We start from the raw sequence: 19,527 nt of genomic DNA on the forward strand, positions 1-19,527 counted from the left end.
ACTTCGGCTCCTTCCGCCAAAAGCCACGGCGGCCTAATTATTGTGATCGATGAAGGTGTGCAGCACATGTAAAAAAAATATATTTTCTTTTTCGGAACCGTGATCATGAAATGATTTTTTTTGCATTTTCGGGCTTTTTTTTTTCTGAATCCTGTCGGGTTGAGTCGCCATTTTTTCCGTTGGCGAATCGGCCTCACGTGACGAGCGAGCACCCATTTTGTGGGACTGAGGGAAGGTTCTAGAAAGAGTTGAGCGGTGTCGGAGGCAGCGTTCGAGAGGCTGCGGTTTAAAGCTTGTCTCGCATCGATTTTCTTTAGCCACAACGCGAACCTTTATCGATATAACGTTATTTGGGAAGCGCTTTCAGTTGAAGTATAGCTTTTCTATTTAAAAATATATATATATATATTCCGAGCAGGATGGAGGTAAGGGATAGAAAAAAAAAAGAATACGAGGTTGTGGGTGGTATTTTTTTTTAAAGTGTAAAATTCCGAAGGATTTGAATTAAAATCCGTGGTGGTTGAAGAGAAAACGGGTCGTTGCGCTATGAACGGTAGCTAACTGGAGTCCGTTCGTGAGCTGTACCGTTATCCGGCGGGGGGGGGGGGGGGGCGGGTTGAGGAGCCGAAGAACAATCTCGCCGCCTCTTCGGAAACGTTGGAATAACGTTTAGATCATCAACATCGCATATCCAGGTCGCGCTCCTCGGGTGTTTAGTTTATTGTCGGCTTGCCCACGATATATAGAGAGATATCTCCCGTTGTTTCGGGAAGTGCGAATGCTCATAACATTTAGGGGATTGAGCTCGATTTTTTAATAAACGGTCAACAAGTCTAGTTGCAAACATTCCATATTTACCATGAGTATTATACAGTCCAGGTTTGAATCTTCTCGCCACCAAAAAAATACCACGCTGAATGCAACATTGAAGGAAAGTACAGAATTAACACTTCATATGATTTGTAGTTAGAACGCACTTTAAGATCATTTTAAAGCTGCCTTTGAGGCTGTGCCATGGTATATCCCCGAGGCTTCTGGCTAAGGGAGAGGTGATGGGGAAGAAAGTAAATTGTGGCTGGCTTGTAGGAGAAAGGGAAGGAAGGTAAACTAGGTAGGTAGAACATTTTAGTGAAATGGTTAGCACTGCTGCCCCAGGGTGCCAAGAACCTGGGTTCGATCCTGGTCCTGGGTCACTGTCGGTGTGGAGTTTGTACATTCTGCCTGTGGGTCTCACCCCCCCCCCCCAAAAAAAAGATGAGCAGTGTTGTCTGTACTAAATTGCACCTTGATGGGAAAATATGAAACAAAATAAAAGTTTAAACTACCAAAGCAGAATAGACATGTCAGAAGCAAAAGTAGATTAGAGTGTTCCCACATCAAACACCATTAATTTGCTCCTCTCTTGTTCTGTGAGAAATGCTCCACATGAGCACCACTTGCTACTGAAGTTGTTAAATCCATATGGCCAGAGGGGTCTTGATATTACAAAACCAGAAATAGGGATTGTTAAATTTCCTTGGAACAGGGTAGAAGGCCAAAAATAGAAAGAAATGGAAGTCTACATTTATTCTGAGTTGTGCTTAGCTTGCCAGCTGTGACTCCGTTAATAACATGTCTGTCTCTTGGGAATTAGGAGCAGAAGTTTGCAATTCAGCCCTTCGAGCCTGCTCTGCCATTCAATCAGATCATGGCTGTTATCTTCCTGTTCTCAAATCCACCTCACTGCCTGTTCCCATATCCCTTTAACCTGTTTTTTAAAAAAAAAACAGAAATATATTGATCTTGAAACCATTTCATGACTCAGACTCCCGCATGATGAGGTAGCGGGTTCCACAAATTCATCACCCTCTGCGAGAATTATTTCCCTCATCTCCGTTTCAAATCTACTGCCTCTCAACCTATATCTAGATTTCCCTGCAGGGGGAAACATTCGGTCTACATTTACTTTATCAATCTCTCTCAGTATTTTACGTACCACGATCAGATCTTTCATTCTTCTAAATTTCAGCGAGTATAAGCCTGAACTGTTGAATCTCGCATGCCAACTCTTTAGAATCGGCAAGCTTTGAGTTCAAGTCCCACTATGACTTGAGCACAAGAATCTTGGTTGACGCTACAGTGCAGTACTGAATCTTGGCTAACGCTCCAGTGTCGTACTGAGGGAGTAACGTACTATCAGGTCCCATCTTTTGGAAGAGATGTCAAACCACCGCTCTGAGTGCCTCCTCAGTCGGTTGAAAATGATTCCATGTAACTTTCAAAAGAGGAGCCGCAGGTGTTATTGCTGGTACCCTGGTTGATATTCCTTTATCGACATCACAAAAACAGATTTGGTTGTGGTCACATTTGAGAGCTTACTATTTGCGAATTTGCTGCCTTAATTTCCTGCATTACAACAGTGGCTACCCAATCAAATGTACTTCATTGGATGTTAAGTGCTTTGGGATATAGATTAATAGAATTTACAGTGCCTTCCAAACCCGAACCACTCTCGCACTTCCCATGAGTAATCCCACTCAACCCGGTGAAAGGCTTTTTTTTCATAGAATTCATAGAACTTGCAGTGCAGAAGGAGGCCATTCGGCCAATCGAGTCTGCACTGGCTCTTGGAAAGAGCACCCTACCCAAGGTCAACACCTCCACCCTATCCCAGTAACCCCACCCAACACTAAGGGCAATTTTGGACACTTAAGGGCAATTTATCATGGCCAACCCACCTAACCTGAACATCTTTGGACTGGGAGGAAACCCACGCACACACGGGGACGATGTGCAGACTCCGCACAGACAGTGACCCAAGCCGGAATCGAACCTGGGACCCTGGAGCTGTGAAGCAATTGTGCTATCCACAATGCTACTGTGCTGCCCTATCTGGTGTTCTTGAAACGGCTGAGTGAATTTTAATCTGTAAATTTATCTGACCTATAATGGTTTAAATCTATTTGTCTTTAGCATATCTCTAAATTACTTTATGGTCTTGCAGGATAGAGACCTATCTTAGCATTGTGCAATGTGGTAAAATGCCACTTGTATATCTCTCTCAGACCAATATGACTTAATGTACCACTCTTCATTGCTTTAAGTTTCCAAGCACCAGTTGGAAAATTGCCAAATCCTAGTCCGTTTCAAAAGTATAACTTGACTGAATTCACATCATATGAACGTTAATCCGTGTACTAGTTCTCTGATTGGTTTAAAAGTCAATGCTTTCCTAATACTTCAAAATAACTTTATTTTTTTTTCTAATCTTCCCTACTGTGTATAAAACATGCATATCATGGAATTTACAGTGCAGAAGGAGACCATTTGGCCCATTGAGTCTACACCGGCCCTCGAAAGAGCACCCTACTTAAACTTACACCCCCCCACCCTATCCCAGTAACCCCACCTAACCTTTGGACACTTAAGAGGTAACTTATGGCCAATCCACCTAACCTGCACATCTTTGGATTGTGGGAGGAAACCGGAACACCCAGAGGAAACCCACGCAGACACGGGAGAACGTGCAGACTACGCACAGACAGTGACTCAAGTCGGAATCGAACCCGGGTCCCTGGCACTGTGAAGCAACAGTGCTAACCACTGTGTTACTGTGCCGCCCGTGTGGTTCCTGTCTCAAATTCAAATCTGACATAAATGCCTTTTTGGTTTGTTTCTGTAAACAGGTCTGTTTGACCTGTGGGAGTTGTCTCAAGCTGTCCTCCCAACATGAACAATGACACATGACAACCCAGGGGCATAACTAAATCCCTCAAAATCTGGACTTGCATAATTTAACATATCCATCTGTATGTAATATGAAGTAAAGAATATGGTGGCAGTTTGCGTTTATATATTGCATGTGAAATACTAAAATGTCCTGACACATCACAGGAGTGTAATCAGACCAAAATTGACACCTTATCAAAAGATATTAGGACAGGCAACCAAAAACCTGGTCAAAGTAAGATTTTTATGGAGGAGAGAAAGTTTGAGTTGGGAATTCCAGCATGAGCTTGGATGGCTGCCAGTAATGGAGCAAATGGAGATCCATGAGTGCAAAATTGGAGCAACCAGAGTTATTGGATGGTTGTGGGAAATTGCAGAGATGTGGAACGACAAGGCTGTGATGGGATTTTTATGCAGGTAAGAAATACATATTTGTGACAGGTGTACTGAGCATTAATACAGGCAAGTGAGGACAGTGATGATGGGTGACGGGGCTTGGTGCAGTCGACAACATAGGCAGCAAAGATTTGGATGAGATCAAGGCTGGGAGATGGAAGATTGGCTATGACAGCATGAAATAATTTGGTCTGCAGATAACCAAAGACGAATGAGAGTCTCTGTAACAGATAAACTGAATCAGTGTTGGAAGCAGTGATACAGGATTGAATGTTTATGGTAGAATATGAGGATGGAAGTTCAACTTGGTGTCAAATAGAAAGCAACATTTTTAATGGCCTGGTCCAATTTGCGGCTGGGGAGGATAGGTGGTGAGGGAATGAAGTTTGTTGCGGGGGCTGAAATTTGCAGCTAATCTAGGACTACATTATCAGATGAGCGGTATGATCACTCAGGTAATTGAGTATTTAAGGGAGAACTGGATACTTTTGGTGGGATGTGGGTCCTGACTATTGAAAGGTAGCTTAGTATTGTCCTACATCATTTCTAACTTTGTAGAATTCCTCACAGAAATCTCTGGACCGTGGTCCACAATCAGAAGGCCAAGTTGAAGTCTTGTAACAGGATGTAAAGGATTTGTTGAAAGGGTTTACAGTGCAGGAAAGAGCCCTCCCTACCTCTGCCATCTTGAGATCAGATAAAGACTGTTGAAAGGGGATTTGTTGCATTTGTTCAGCAATGGGGAAAACATCTGCATATTTCAACAAGCATTCGGCTATCTACCCAAGTCTTGGGTAAGAAATCAACACTTATCAAGTATTTCACTGGCCACTCAATGGAGAGAAAATAGTTGACTTTTTGTCAAACGTCTTGTAACTCCTTGGTATGCTTTTACCCCAGAACTAGGTAAAGGTAAAGTCTCCATAGTCCCAGATGACCATCAGCTGTTTTTCTTTTTGATGGGGAGAACTGACTGGTGATTTAACCTGAGGATCTCCACATGGGCAAGATTGAGCAGATGGGCCTTCATGAGAACTTCCGCTGGGATGGGAAATGAACCTGCGCTGCTCGCCTTGCTCTGCATCAGGAACCAGCTGTCTAGTCAACTGAGCTAAACTGGTCCCCAACTACTGTCCTAGCTTCAGTACTGCAATACCCTCCCCATCTATGTTCTAACTTTGCAGGTTGTTTTGGTATTAAAGGGAATGAGCACCACATCTAATTAAGCAGTTAAAACTCTTTCTCTCTTCAGAACAGGGATAAGGAACAGTATCGCAAGCTGTTCATAGGTGGCCTTAGCTTTAATACTTCTGAAGAAAATTTGAGAGGCCACTTTGAGCAATGGGGAAAGCTTACAGATTGTGTGGTAAGTTTTGAAAACTTGTATATAAACATGTCGAAATCTGTCTTGATTGGTCATTTTAAGACTAAATCTGTGTAAAAAGCCAGAAATGGTCAGTTGCTGCTGTTTTTCTCAACTTGAGCTCTTTTCGCCAAGCCTTTGCCAATATCAAGAGAAGCACAGAGAGCTAGTTGCCTGAAATTGACCTAGCGATGTGCCTGTTGCTGATCCTTGCCTACAAGGAAGCACTTGGAAGTGCAACTTCCTAGGCTAGGCTGTTAACTAAACCCTGCATATCCATGAAGACCACCTAATGCACTGGTGTTGAAAGACAAATATTAGTTCCTTATACTTGTATTCAAAAGTGATACAGCATGAAATTACAAGTTACAATATTTACAGGTCATGAGGGATCCTCAGACCAAGCGATCAAGAGGGTTTGGATTTGTGACATTCTCTACTCCTGAAGAAGTTGATGATGCAATGGCTGCTAGGCCTCATAAAATTGATGGTCGCGTAGTGGAGCCTAAACGAGCAGTCGCAAGAGAAGTGAGTTTTACTGAGGGAAAACATTGGAATCAATGCCTGAATGTTGCGTCATGGTTGTAAATTCCTGCATTTTAAAATAGGAGCAGGAGTAGGCTATTCAGATCTTTTTTTTCTTAATAAACATTTTATTGAGGTATTTCTTTGGCATTGTAACAGCAACAAAATCAACAATGTACATAACAAGGAAAATATAAACATAGTGCAAATACCGCTCCCCTCTCCCACAGGTCCTACCATTGCTTACCCCCCTAATCTATGCTAACCTAAACCCCCCACCCCCCCCCCCCCACCCCCGATGATTAATTCTCTGTGAGGAAGTGGACGAATGGTTGCCACCTCCGGGCGAACCCTAACAGACCCTCTCATGGCGAACTTAATTTTCTCCAGGCAGAGGTAGCCAGCCATGTCCGAAAGCCAGGTCTCCGATTTCGGGGGCTTTGAGTCCCTCCATGCTAATAATATGCACCTCCGGGCTACCAGGAAAGCAAAGGCTAGAACATCCGCCTCTTTCTCCTTCCTCCTGTATTCCCGGATCCTGCAACACTCCAAAAATCAACACCTCTGGACTCATTGCCACCCTTGTATTTAATACCGTGGACATGGCGTCGGCAAACCCCTGCCAAAACCCCCTCAGGACATGCCCAAACCTTATGGACATGGTTCGCTGGCCCCCCCTGCACACTTCTCATATACCTATCCTCCACCCCAAAGAATCACGCACACTTCTCATATACCTATCCTCCACCCCAAAGAATCTGCTCATCCGGGCCACTGTCATGTGAGCCTGGTGAACAACCTTAAATTGGATCAGGCTGAGCCTGGCACATGCCGCGGTTGCGTTGACCCTACCCAACGCGTCCGCCCAGAGGTCCTCCTCTATCTCTACCCCCAGCTCCTCCTCCCCCTTTTGCTTCAGCTCCTCGGTCTGCGTCTCCTCCGAACCCATAAGCTCTTTATATATGTCGGAGACGCTCCACTCTCCTATCCATCCTCTAGAGACTACCCTATCCTGAATCCCCCTTAGCGGCAGGAGTGGGAAGGTTGGTACCTGCTTCCTCAAAAAGTCCCGTACCTGTAAATATCGGAATTCAATTCCCCCCGCCAGTGCAAACTTCTCCTCCAGCAGCCTCGGGAAGCTTCCTTCTATGAACAAGTCCCCCATCCTCTCAATCCCTGCTCTCCGCCAAATTCTGAACACCCCCGTCCGTCCTCCCCGGGGCAAACCGATGGTTATCGCAGATTGGGGACCACACCGACGCCCCCTCTGCTCCCACATGTCTCCTCCACTGCCCCCAGACTCTCAGGGCCGCCACCACCACTGGACTGGTGGAGTACCGCGCTGGCAGGAACGGCAGAGGCGCCGTTACCAACGCCCCATGATTTGTGCTCTTACAAGAAGCCGCCTCCATGCGCACCCAAGCCGGCCCACCCCCCACCAGCCAGTAGTAATTGCTGAAATTCGGCAGTGCCAGCCCTCCATCCCCCCCGACTCCGCTCGAGCATTGCCCTCTTCACCCGTGGAGACCTGCCCCCCCCCCCCCCCCCCCACAAAGCCCACGATAATCTTATTGATCCACTTAAAAAAGGACCGCGGGATGAAGATGGGGAGGCACTGGAAGACGAATAGGAATCTCGGGAGGACCCTCATTTTTACCGACTTAACTCTGCCCGCCAGAGACAACGGGAGCGCATCCCATCTCCGGAAATACGCCTTCATCTGATCCACCAACTGGGCCAAGTTCACATAGGTAATCCCACTCGACCCGGTGAAAGGCTTTTTTTCATAGAATTCATAGAACTTACAGTGCAGAAGGAGGCCATTCGGCCCATCGAGTCTGCACCGGCTCTTGGAAAGAGCACCCTACCCAAGGTCAACACCTCCACCCTATCCCCATAACCCAGTAACCCCACCCAACACTAAGGGCAATTTTGGACACTTAAGGGCAATTTATCATGGCCAATCCACCTAACCTGCACATCTTTGGACTGGGAGGAAACCGGAGGAAACCCACGCACACACTGGGACGATGTGCAGACTCCGCACAGACAGTGACCCAAGCCGGAATCGAACCTGGGACCCTGGAGCTGTGAAGCAATTGTGCTATCCACAATGCTACCGTGCTGCTTTCTCCGTGTCCATCGCGACCAATACCTCAACTTCCTTACCTTCTGTGGGGCATCATTAACACGTTTAGCAGCCTTCTTACATTGGCCACCAACTGCTTGCCCTTAACAAACCCAGTCTGATCCTCCACTATAATGTCCGGTACACAGTCCTCAATCCTGGAGGACAGAAGTTTGGCATCTACGTTCAGCAAGGAAATCGGCCCGTAAGACCCACATATCTTTGGGTCCTTGTCCCTTTTCAGAATGAACAAGATCATGGCCTGGGGCAGAGCCTCTCTTTCCTTAGCCTCGTTAAAGACCTTCATCAGCACCAGCCCCAATATTCCAGAGAACTTTTTATAGAACTCTGCTGGGTACCCATCCGGTCCCGGGGCCTTGCCCGACTGCATGGCCTTCAGACCCTCCACTATCTCCTCCAGCCCTATCGGGGCCACCAGCCCTTCTACCAGCTCCCCATCTACCTTGGGGAAAGTCAGCCCGTCCAAAACAGTGCCTCATCCCCTCCGGCCCCGTAGGGGGTTCCGACCTGTACAACCTGCTATGAAAATCCCGAAAGGTCTTGCTCACCCCCACCGAGTCCCCAACTAAGTTCCCATCCCCGTCAATAACTTTCCCTATTTCTCTAGCTGCCTCCCTCTTTCTGAGCTGCTGTGCAAGCATCCTGCTGGCCTTCTCCCCGTGCTCGTAAATCGCCCCCTTCACCTTTCTGAGCTGTTCCACTTCCCTCCCGGTGGTTAACAAACCAAATTCCGCATGTAGCCTCCGGCGTTCCCTTAAAAGCTCTGCCTCTGGAGCCTCCGCGTACCTCCTATCAACTTGTGGAATCTCTTTTGCCAGTCGGACCGTTTATGCCCTATCCGTCCTGTCCCTGTGAGCCTGGATCGAGATCCGCTCTCCTTTCACCAGCGCTTCCCAGACCACCGCCGCTGAGACCTCCCCCGTATCGTTTACCTGCAGGTAGTTCAGCATGCACTTCCTCAGCCTCTCGCACACCGCTTTGTCCGCCAATAGCCCTACATCCCATCTCCATTGCGGGTGCTGGCTATTCAGATCTTTGAGCGTATCCTGCCATTCAGTGTGATCATGGCTGATCATCCAACACAGTAGTCTGTTCCTGCCACACACACACACATACACTTATCCTTTGATCCCATTTCACCCTAAGAGTTATATCTAGCTTCTTGAAAACATACAATGTTTTGGCCTCAACTACTTTCTGTGGTAGCGAATTCCAAAGGGTCACCACTCTGGGTGAAGACATTTCTTGTAGTCTAGCTCCTAAATGGTCTACCCCATATCTTCAGACTGTTACCCCTGGTTCTGGACTCCCCACCATTGGGAACATCCTTCCTGCATCAACCCTGCCTAGTCCTGTTAGAATTTTATAGGTTTCTATGAGATCCCCACCTCATTCTTCTGAATACCAGGGATATAATCCCAACCGACTTTCATATGTCTGTCTTGCATCCCAGGAATCAGTCTGGTAAACCTTCACTGCATTCCCTCTCGCAAGAACATTCTTCCTCAGATAAGGAGACCAAAAGGCACACAATGTTCCAGGTGCGGTCTCACCAAGGCCATGTATGATTCCAGCAAAGCATACCTGCTCCTGTACTCTAATCCGCTCGCAATGAAGGCCAACATACCATTTGCCTTCTTTGCACCTGCATGCTTATCTTCAGCGACAAAAAATAATTTCCACCATTTGCCATGGTGGAATTCAAACCAATGCCCCCAGAGCATTAGCCTGAACCTCTGGATTACTAGTCCAGTGAGATTACCACTAAATCACCTGCTCCCCTTTGAATTGATTAACAGGAATGTGTAATTATCTAATGTGGGTGTGATCGCATTAATTAGTTCAACTTGTATATGAAGTGCCAAGCTTTTTATCTGCTCCTTCATTCTCTCCTTAGACCCACACTACCTTTTTAATTGAAATCTTAGCATGCTGTCATTTAACCAAAACCTGATTATGGTGGTCACATAATCAAGGCTTTGCGAACTGCAATGGTGAAATGTCCTCCAGAGTCAAGACTTGGAGATGGTGCCCCTGTTTTTTTTTCTTTTACGATGACTGCAATTTCTTTTGCGAACTACCATTTCCGTTTTCTCCAAAGAAGTGTCAGCATTATTAACATCAGAGACAAATCCTAAGCTCTTCCATTGGTCACCTGTGATTTTCTATTAAAAATAGGAAAAGGCTTAGGCGGCATGGTGGCGCAGTGGCTAGCACTGCTGCCTCACGCCGCTGAGGATCCAGGTTCGATCCCGGCCCTGGGTCACTGTCTGTGTGGAGTTTGCACACATTCTCCCTGTATTTGTGTGGATCTCACCCCCACAACCCAAAGATGTTCAGGCTAGGTGGATTGGCCAAACTAAATTGCCCCTTAATTGGAGAAAAAATAGAATTGGGTACTCTTTTTCAAAACTTTTTTTGGCTTTTCCGGAACCTGGCATAAATTGGTGCCCCAATATGTGTTATTTTGGATTAATATTGAGAATAAAATTGACAGTTTCTGTCCCCGATTTTTAGGAATCTGGGAAACCAGGTGCTCACCTGACTGTGAAGAAACTTTTTGTTGGTGGAATAAAAGATGACACTGATGAACATCACCTCAGAGCGTACTTTAAGAACTATGGAAAAATTGAAACCATTGAAGTAATAACAGACCGCCAAAGTGGGAAAAAGAGGGGTTTTGCATTTGTATCTTTTGATGACCATGATCCTGTTGACAAAGTAGTCCGTAAGTAGCTTCCAAAACCAGGGCCTGTTGTCATTTATTTAGCGGTTTCTGCAAAAATAAAATTTTCCATGTTTTTTCTACATAGTGGGAAACCACTGTGAAATCTTTTTATCTGTAATGAGCTCTAGGTAGATTCCTTTGTCTTTGTTTCACCTGGCAGTGAGGTGTTTGCTGATGCACAAAGTAATTGGAGATTAGGAAAACATTGTTTGGTCTGAAACAGCCACACCTTGTATTTATAGCACTTTTACGTAGAAAAAGAATCGCAAGGTATGTCACAGAAGTGTAATTAGACAAAAAAATTGATGTAAAGCCAGCAATATTCAGATACGCAATAAAAAGTCTGATCAATGAGGCAGGGACTAAGGAGGCCTTAAAAGAGAAGGAAGAAGTGGGAGTATTTTATGGAGAGAATTCTAGAACCTGGAGTATTTTATGGAGAGAATTCTAGAACCATTTATTTACACACATAGTCAAATATACTCATGCACAAAGCTCTACAGACTAAACTATCACTCGCCAACATTGAGGACATTTAAAAGTTTATTGGATAAGCATATGGATGATAATGGCATAGTGTAGGTTAGATGGCTTTTGTTTTTTGACTTCCCATGTCGGTGCAACATCGTGGGCCGAAGGGCCTGTACTGCGCTGTATCGTTCTATGTACTGCTAAAGCTTATACATGGCTTCAGGTGCCCACTCAGTCAGAGGAACAATGGCCGTTGTTCGGTTCTGAGGCTGCTCGGGTTGAACTGGTATGGAATAACAGCTAAGAGCGTCTGTCTGGCGTGTGTTGACCTTGGACTTGCTTGTTCTGATGCAGCTTTGGCAGGTCTCTCCTTGGTGAGAGCCGGAGCCACAAGAGCGATTCTTTCTGGGGGGGATCCTTCTTACACCCAAAAGGGGCTTTGCGCGCTTTTGGGCAGGCCTTGAACTTGGCCCCAATTAATTGGGTCGTTTCCCTATCGATTTCCTCCAAGAAAGGGGTGGGTGCCCTGATGGCTAGGCGTGTCCTATGTGGCCGTTGGCCTGCTTTGTTCTGGTCTCCTCTGGCGCCTGGGTGTCTGCCTTGGTATCGTTTACTCAAATGTTACTCTTTTGTCCCCGGGGATGGCTCATTAGTATGGTAATGGTTTTGCAGTATCGGTCTTGTCTGGGAGCTACGGCTCCAATCAACAGACAAACCCTGCACCTGCTTGCTTTCTCAGTATTGTCCATTTTCCCTGCAAGTTTTGCAAAGTGTCCATTTTGTGATCGGGAAGTGACCATCCCAGATGGCTACACACCCTATCCCCGCAACCCAATAACTCCTGCTAACCTTTTATTTTGGTCACTGAGGGCAATTTATCATGGCCAATCCACCTAACCTGCACGTCTTTGGACTGTGGGAGGAAACCGGAGCACCCGGAGGAAACCCACGCAGACACGGGGAGAATGTGCAGACTCCGCACAGACAGTGACCCGGCGGGGAATCGCACCTGGGACCCTGGCGCTGTGAAGCCACAGTGCTATCCACTTGTGCTAATGTGCTGCCCAAATTGATTGACACTGAGCGCAACAGATGTCGCATAGGAACAGGAGAAGGCCATTCAACCCCTTGATCCTGTCCCGCCATTTACTGAGATCATGGCTGATCTGTGGCTTAACAGCCCTAAATATCTTTGCTGAACAAAAATGTACCTCAGATTTAAAATTAACAACTGTTCTAGCTTCGACTGCTGTTTCTAGGAGAGAGTTCCAAGCTTCTACCATCATTTGTGTGAAGAAGTACTTCCTAACATGTCTGGTGATGGATCTAGGTTGAATTTTTAGACTATGGCGCCCAGTTTTAAAATCTCCAACCAGTGGAAATAGTTTATCTTGATCTACTCTGTCGTTCCCCACATGTGCTCTGAGGTGATTCACTTCAGATTGTGATACATATCTGCTGAAATTAGAATGTACAGGAGAGCTCTAAATAGCTCTAAACTGACAATTTTAATATTCTACAATGCTTGAGGTTTTGTATAATCTGTTTTTATTTGTGAACATCTATTGGTGGGTCAATATTTGCAGCTGTACAATTTATTTGTTGCTTCAGTGTGTTACTATTGTTACAAATTTTGTTCCAGTTCAAAAATATCATTATGTTAATGGACACAATGCAGAAGTAAGAAAAGCTTTGTCTCGTCAAGAAATAATGGATGCACAAAGTAACAGGTCAGGACGTGGAGGTATGTAATATAAACAAGTCAAGATATTTTGGACCATAACTTTTCTTAACGATTCTGTACTAAACTTACATAAAAATCTTTTCCTTTAAAATTGCTTAAAATTTGCGAAACTTCAAAGATACCGATTTGATCTGAAATGTAGTTGTGATGAGGCTTGTATGCACTAAGATCACGATTCAGAATGTTCTGATAAAGTATAACCTTTCCTGATTTCGTGAAGACTCCTCTCAGTAATAATACTTCAATTTGAACGCTTCACTATTGTTAATGACAGGTGGTGGCTTTCGAGGAGACTCTCGTGCAAGTGGCAATTTTCCTTTGGGACGTGCAGGAAACTTTGGCGGCAGCCCTAGTAAGCTATGGACATGTATTTGCTGGCTCAATTAAACTAAATTCATTTTCTTTTTAAAGATAGCTAAACAATCTTTCTGTTGCAGATGGATATGGGGGTAGTCGTGGTTTTGGTGATGGTCCTGGTTTCAATGGTTATAGTGGAGGCGGTACGTTTTTTAAACTGTCTTTTCTCTTGCATTGTTTCTCTTCCAATTATCTCTCTCCTCCCAACCTCTCTGAAGATGTTAATTTCTGGTTAATAGTACCATAGATTTTCCTTGGAATTCAGGTACATTTTCTGAAAATGCATGTGGAGTGGGTGGGGGGGGGGGGGGGGGGGGGGTGTAGCCATAATGGCTGATGGAATTTCGCATTTTGTTCAAGGGTAATCGAGTAAAGAAGTACTAAATTTATGCAAATCTTCAGACTGAATTGAAGCACTTGTGCAGTTTTGGGAGCCCTATATAAATTATTACTACTAGTTCCATCAGGATGTTATAGAAAGGAAATCTTAAGGACTGCTGAACAAGGTGTTATAGATGCCTGGCAGCGCTCAACAATAGCTAAGAGATTGAACCAGATGCCTAACCTTTTTAAGTTTCAAGATGGTGCAGAAAGATTGATTTGTTCTGGGAGTGATAATACAAGAAATAGGGCTTGGTTATTTTATAAATAAGCTTTATTAAAACAAAAGAAAAGAAAACTATTTAAACTCTTAAACTTCAACTCATACCACTGACAGATTACATGTAGTTTCTTAACCTTGATAGTAATTCCCATCAAACAACAGTTTTCATGAAAATGCAGCTCTCGTTCTACTTACACATACAGGCAAAGGCAACACCTGCATTTAGGAAGCAATCTGTTTTCTGTTAGGGACATTCATTCCGAATCTTTTTCCAAAGCCGCCTCTTGGTAGCTTTTTTTCATTACCTCTTCAGTGGCTGCTTACATCCTTCTTCCTTTGCCTGTTCTAAATTTATTCTGATTCTTCCTCGCTCTCTGTCTCTCTCTAAGCTTCGCCCAGTTCTTCAAACAAAGGTCCTCCTCTGGGATGTCCAGACTAGAACTTATCAACTGTCATTTGGACTGCTTGATTGCTCACTCCCATTTACACAAAAGACCAGAGCTATGCCATTAATAAGCAACTAACTTGTCATTCACGGAAAATGAGTCATTAGACTCTAATGGGATAAAGGCTTTTCACACAAGGTTGCCCTGAATTACAATGGATCTTGAGTAGATTCTCTAGGCTGAACTGGGGCATCCAGTCAACGAGGTTACGTATGAATGGGACAAGGTAACTCAGTCTGTGGGCGTATCCCTCTGAGTCTGTTGCTAGCAGTCTTTTCTATCAGTCCGTTTAACCCACAAATTGCCTGCTACATTTTGGACCCCATTTCTGGAAATGAAATGAAAAAATGAAAATCGCTTATTTTCACAAGTAGGCTTCAATGAAGTTACTGTGAAAAGCCCCTAGTCGCCACATTCCGACCCAAGTTCCTAAAATATCCCTATCATGACAAAGGTAAGACCGCTTAATAAGTATTACTGACAAGAGGGCATCTTATCACTTGACGGTGGAGCAATATTGGGGGAACATGCTTTACTCTTAAGATTGTCATACCATGGAATTTTACCACACATAGTGAGCAAGGCTGAGAGATCATTAAAGCGCATGGGATTGGGGATAGTGTATTGAGATGGATAGAAAACTGGCAGACAGGAAACAAAGAGTAGGAATTAACGGGTTTTTTTCAAATTGGCAGGCAGTGACTAATGGGGTGCCACCGGGATCGGTGCTCGGACCCCAGCTATTCACATATATTAACCCAAAAGGTTAATATCCATTTGAATACTAGAGTATGCTTTTTCTCATTGAAATACGCAACGGGAAACAGTTGATTTGCATGCCGCATCCCAAAACGCATTATTTGGTTTCCTTGGCATCAAGGCCCCGAGCTGAGGCTCAGCCCCCTCTCTCCACCACGCACACTAATAGCATATATGTGACTGCCAGGTGTTCCTGACAGATGATCCTGACCGTTGCGCCATCTCTGAGGCACCGAGGTGCCTGGATTTTATTGGGATTTTAAAAAATCACGTTGAGGGAGGGTGGACTACAGTAAGTTGACTCGACACTAGCTCTATCACTGATCTTTGTATTTAAAGAAAAAGTGCTGGAAGTAATCAGGTCAGGCAGCATCAATGGGGAGAGAAGCAGAGTTAACATTTCAGAATTGTTGAAAGGTCATTAATCTGAAATTTCAACTCTACTTCCCACCTTCTATACTGATGGAGTGCAGCTGAAAATACATTGCACATGGACCTGTTGGGCCCGCTATTAGTTAAGACCTTTAATGAGGCAAGGGAGGGGGGGCTTTACCCCCCACGATGTCCCGGGCACTGATCTCCTTGATCCTGAAGCGGGACAAGGATCCCCTGCAATGTGGGTCTTACAGACCGATTTCCTTGCTAAATGTAGATGTGTGCTGGCGAAGGTCTTAGCCTTGAGGATTGTGTGCCGCAGATCATCCATGAAGACCAGACGGTGTTTGTGAAGGGGAGACAGTTGAACGCAAATGCGCGGAGGCTTTTGAACGTTATCATGATGCCGGCGAGGGAGGGGGAGGTGGAGATAGTGGTGGCGATGGACGCTGAGAAGGTCTTCGATAGGGTAGAGTGGGGGTACCTGTGGGAGGTGCTGAAGAGGTTCGGGTTTGGGGAGGGGTTTGTCAGTGGGTTAGGCTGTTGTATGAGGTCCCGATGGCGAGTGTGGCCACAAATAGGAGGGGGTCCGAGTACTTTTGGTTCCACCGAGGGACGGGACAGGGGTGTCTCCTGTCCCCCCTGCTCTTCGCACTGGCGATTGAACCCCTGGCTATGGCACTGAGAGATTCGAGGAACTGGAGGGGGTTGGTGCGGGTGGGGAGGAGCATAGGGTGTCGCTTTATGTGGACAACCTGCTGCTGTATGTGGTGGACCCGGTGGGAGGAATGCCAGAGGTAATGAGGATCCTTCGTGAATTCGGGGACTTTTCGGGGTACAAGCTCAATATGGGGAAGAGTGAGCTGTTCGTAGTTCAGCTAGGGGACCAGGAGAGGGGGATTGGCAAGCTCCCACTAAAAAGGGCGGAGAGGAGCTTCAGATATTTGGGGGTCCAGGTGGCCAGGAGCTGGGGGGCCCTGCATAGGCTTAACTTTACAAGACTGGTGGAGCAAATGGAGGAGGAGTTCAAGAGGTGGGACGCATTGCCGCTGTCCTTGGCGGGTAGGGTGCAGTCAATCAAAATGACGGTGCTCCCAAGGTTTTTGTTCCTGTTCCGGTGCCTCCCCTTGTTTATCCAGGCTTTTTTCAGGAGGGTTAACAGGAGTATAATGGGGTTTGTGTGGGCGCGAGGGACTCCGAGGGTGAGAAGGGTGTTCCTGGAGCAGAGTAGAGATATGGGGGTGGCTGGCGCTGCCCAACCTCTGTGGGTACTACTGGGCCGCCAATGCGACAATGGTGCGCAAGTGGGTGATGGAAGAGGCTGGAGACGGCGTCCTGTGCGTGTACGAGTTTGGGGGCGCTAGCAACGGCGCCGCTGCCACTCCCTCCAAGGAGGTATACCACGAGCCCGGTGGTGGTGGCGGCCCTCAAAATTTGGGGGCAGTGGAGGTGACATAGGGGGGAAGTTAGATCCTCGGCGTGGACCCCATTACTGGGGAACCACCGGTTCGCCCCAGGAAGAACAGGGTGGAGGGTTTTCGGGGTGGCACAGGGCAGGGATACGAAAGATGGGGGGCCTGTTTGTGGACGGGAAGTTCGCGAGCTTGGGTGAGCTGGAGGAGAAGTACGGGCTCCCCCCGGGGAACACCTTCAGGTACTTGCAGGTAAGGGCGTTTGCCAGACGGCAAGTGGTGGAATTCCCGCGGCTACTGCCACACACAGGACAGGGTGCTCTCGGGGGGGGGGGGGGGGGAGTGGCGAAGATCTCGGAAACTTACCAGGTGATGCAGGAGGAGGCCTCGGTGGTGGAGTTGAAAGATAAGTGGGAGGAGGAGTTGGGAGAGGAGATTGAAGAGGGGACGTGGGCAGATGCCCTAGGGAGGGTGAATTCTTCCTCTTCGTGCGCGAGGCTCAGCCTCATACAGTTTAAGGTGCTGCACAGGGCACACATGACCGGGACAAGGATGAGCCGGTTCTTTGGGGGTGAGGACAGGTGTGTTAGGTGCTCAGGGAGCCCAGCAAATCACACCCATATGTTCTGGGCATGCCCAGCGCTGGAGGAATTTTGGAAGGGCGTAGCGAGGACGGTGTCGAGGGTGGTAGGATCCAGGGTCAGACCGGGCTGGGGGCTCGCAATATTGGGTGGCAGAGGAGCCGGGAGTGCAGGAGGCGAAAGAGGCCGGAATTCTGGCCTTTGCGTCCCTGGTAGCCCGGCGAAGGATTCTCCTTCAGTGGAAAGATGCAAGGCTCCCAAGCGTGGAATCCTGGATCAGCGATATGGCAGGGTTCATTAAATTGGAGAGGGTGAAATTCGCCTTGAGAGGGTCGGTACAAGGGTTCTTTAGGCGGTGGCAACCGTTCTTAAACTTTCTGGCAGAACGATAGACATTGGTCAATGGCAGCAGCAGCTTGGGGGGTGGGGGGTTTACTTTATTTTTGTTTGTTATTTACATTGGAGGGTCTGAGGGGGTGTATACACCTGTTGTGTTAAGTCGGGGTGTTAATGTTAATTTATTATTTATGTAAGGGGGGGGGGGGAGGGGTTTGGGAGTTGCTTTTTTAGATTGTGTTTTGTACTTAACCCTGTTGGGTTATTTTTTCTTTCTCATTTTGTTATTGATATTTTATGAAAACCTTTAATAAAAATTATTTTTTAAAAAAGAAAATACATTGCACATTTCAGTAGGATTCAGTTCATAAATCCTTGTTTTACTTGTGGAAACCGCTTTTTGCTATGAGCATGAAACAAAAATGCTGAAAAATTAAACCTGAATCATCATGCATCTATTTAACCATACCTTCTGCTTTCTACTTTTTGTGGTCATTCTTTTCTTTGTGCTGTTTTAACTTCAATTAAGTTAAGCATTCAGGACAATTTTGAACTTCATGTAAAAAGGCAAATGTTTTGTTCACATTATTCATTCTTGGATTTACTGAATGTTGTAAACTTAATTTGAAAACACACACTCATGATGATGTACATATATGAAGCATTGGATTTATATTTTCCATTTGTATTTTAGATTTGTGCAATAAAGGTGTAAAGCTATACTTCAGATTAGTGGGCATTTTCCCGTTGCAATGTAAATCCACATTTTCCTGCCAAAATACTGATTTTTGGTATCTGGAATAATAATTTCTGTTGGGAAAGGTTGGCAGCTCTGGATTAGGCAATTGAGTTAGAAGATCAGTCATGATAACGAAGGGCAGAATGACCATCTCCTATTTTTACCATGTTTCTATTGCATTTTTAAAGTGAGAATTAGATAACCAATGGAGGAAAATACAGAAACAGGATTGTGATTAATCATGATTGCCACAGGAAAAATCTAACCTGGTGGACTAAATGGCTGCCTCTGGTGTAAACGTGTATTTTCACAGCCCCTGCAAAAATACTTTTTTAAATGATTTTAGAGTACCCAATTCTTTTTTTTCCAATTAAGAGACAATTTAGCGTGGTCAATTCACCTACCCTGCACATCTTTGGGCTGTGAGGGTAAGACCCCCGCAGACATGTGGAGAATGTGCAAACTACACGGACAGTGACCCGAGGCCGGGATCGTACCCGGGTCCTCAGCGCGGGGAGGCAGCAGTGCTAAGCCTTTGATGCCAATTGTAACAGCTCAATTACTTTCAACTCCCGATTGGCAGAGCCTGAAGACCTTTTGGGTATGCATGATCATTCTGTGGATAAATGTACTGAGCCATCAAGGAGTTACTTACTATCAGGCAGAAGTGAAGAACAGTTAATGTCGAAGTAACAACACCTGGACCTAAAATATGCATAAATAAGTAAAAACTGAAGATAACCATTGGTATAGGCAATCTTTAGTTGAGTTGTTTTTTAAAATAAATTTAGCGTATGCAATTCTCTTTTTTTTTTTACAATTAAGGGGCAATTT

General features: G+C 45.7%; 1 protein-coding gene across 8 annotated transcripts in view; it reads left to right on the forward strand.

The window, feature by feature from the left end:
- Positions 1–214: 214 nt before the first annotated feature.
- Positions 215–19,527, forward strand: part of LOC140425303 (heterogeneous nuclear ribonucleoproteins A2/B1-like) — a 34,739-nt gene continuing 15,426 nt past the window's right edge. For 6 of the 8 annotated variants that reach the window (XR_011947822.1, XR_011947820.1, XR_011947821.1 and 3 more), the window contains exons 1-7: positions 216–425; positions 5,357–5,470; positions 5,849–5,995; positions 10,659–10,869; positions 12,983–13,084; positions 13,359–13,436; positions 13,522–13,584. Coding sequence is in view for 1 of the 8 variants with exons in the window: in XM_072509443.1 (XP_072365544.1) it covers positions 420–425; positions 5,357–5,470; positions 5,849–5,995; positions 10,659–10,869; positions 12,983–13,084; positions 13,359–13,436; positions 13,522–13,584 (721 nt within the window). In the remaining 7 variants the exon portion in view is untranslated. Of the gene's footprint in view, positions 426–5,356; positions 5,471–5,848; positions 5,996–10,658; positions 10,870–12,982; positions 13,085–13,358; positions 13,437–13,521; positions 13,585–19,527 lie in introns of all 8 variants that reach the window. The other 2 variants (XM_072509443.1, XR_011947824.1) reach the window with 2 other exon arrangements.

The sequence above is a fragment of the Scyliorhinus torazame genome, chromosome 6 (genome assembly GCF_047496885.1).
Source record: "Scyliorhinus torazame isolate Kashiwa2021f chromosome 6, sScyTor2.1, whole genome shotgun sequence".
In the NCBI taxonomy this organism is placed as follows: domain Eukaryota; kingdom Metazoa; phylum Chordata; class Chondrichthyes; order Carcharhiniformes; family Scyliorhinidae; genus Scyliorhinus; species Scyliorhinus torazame.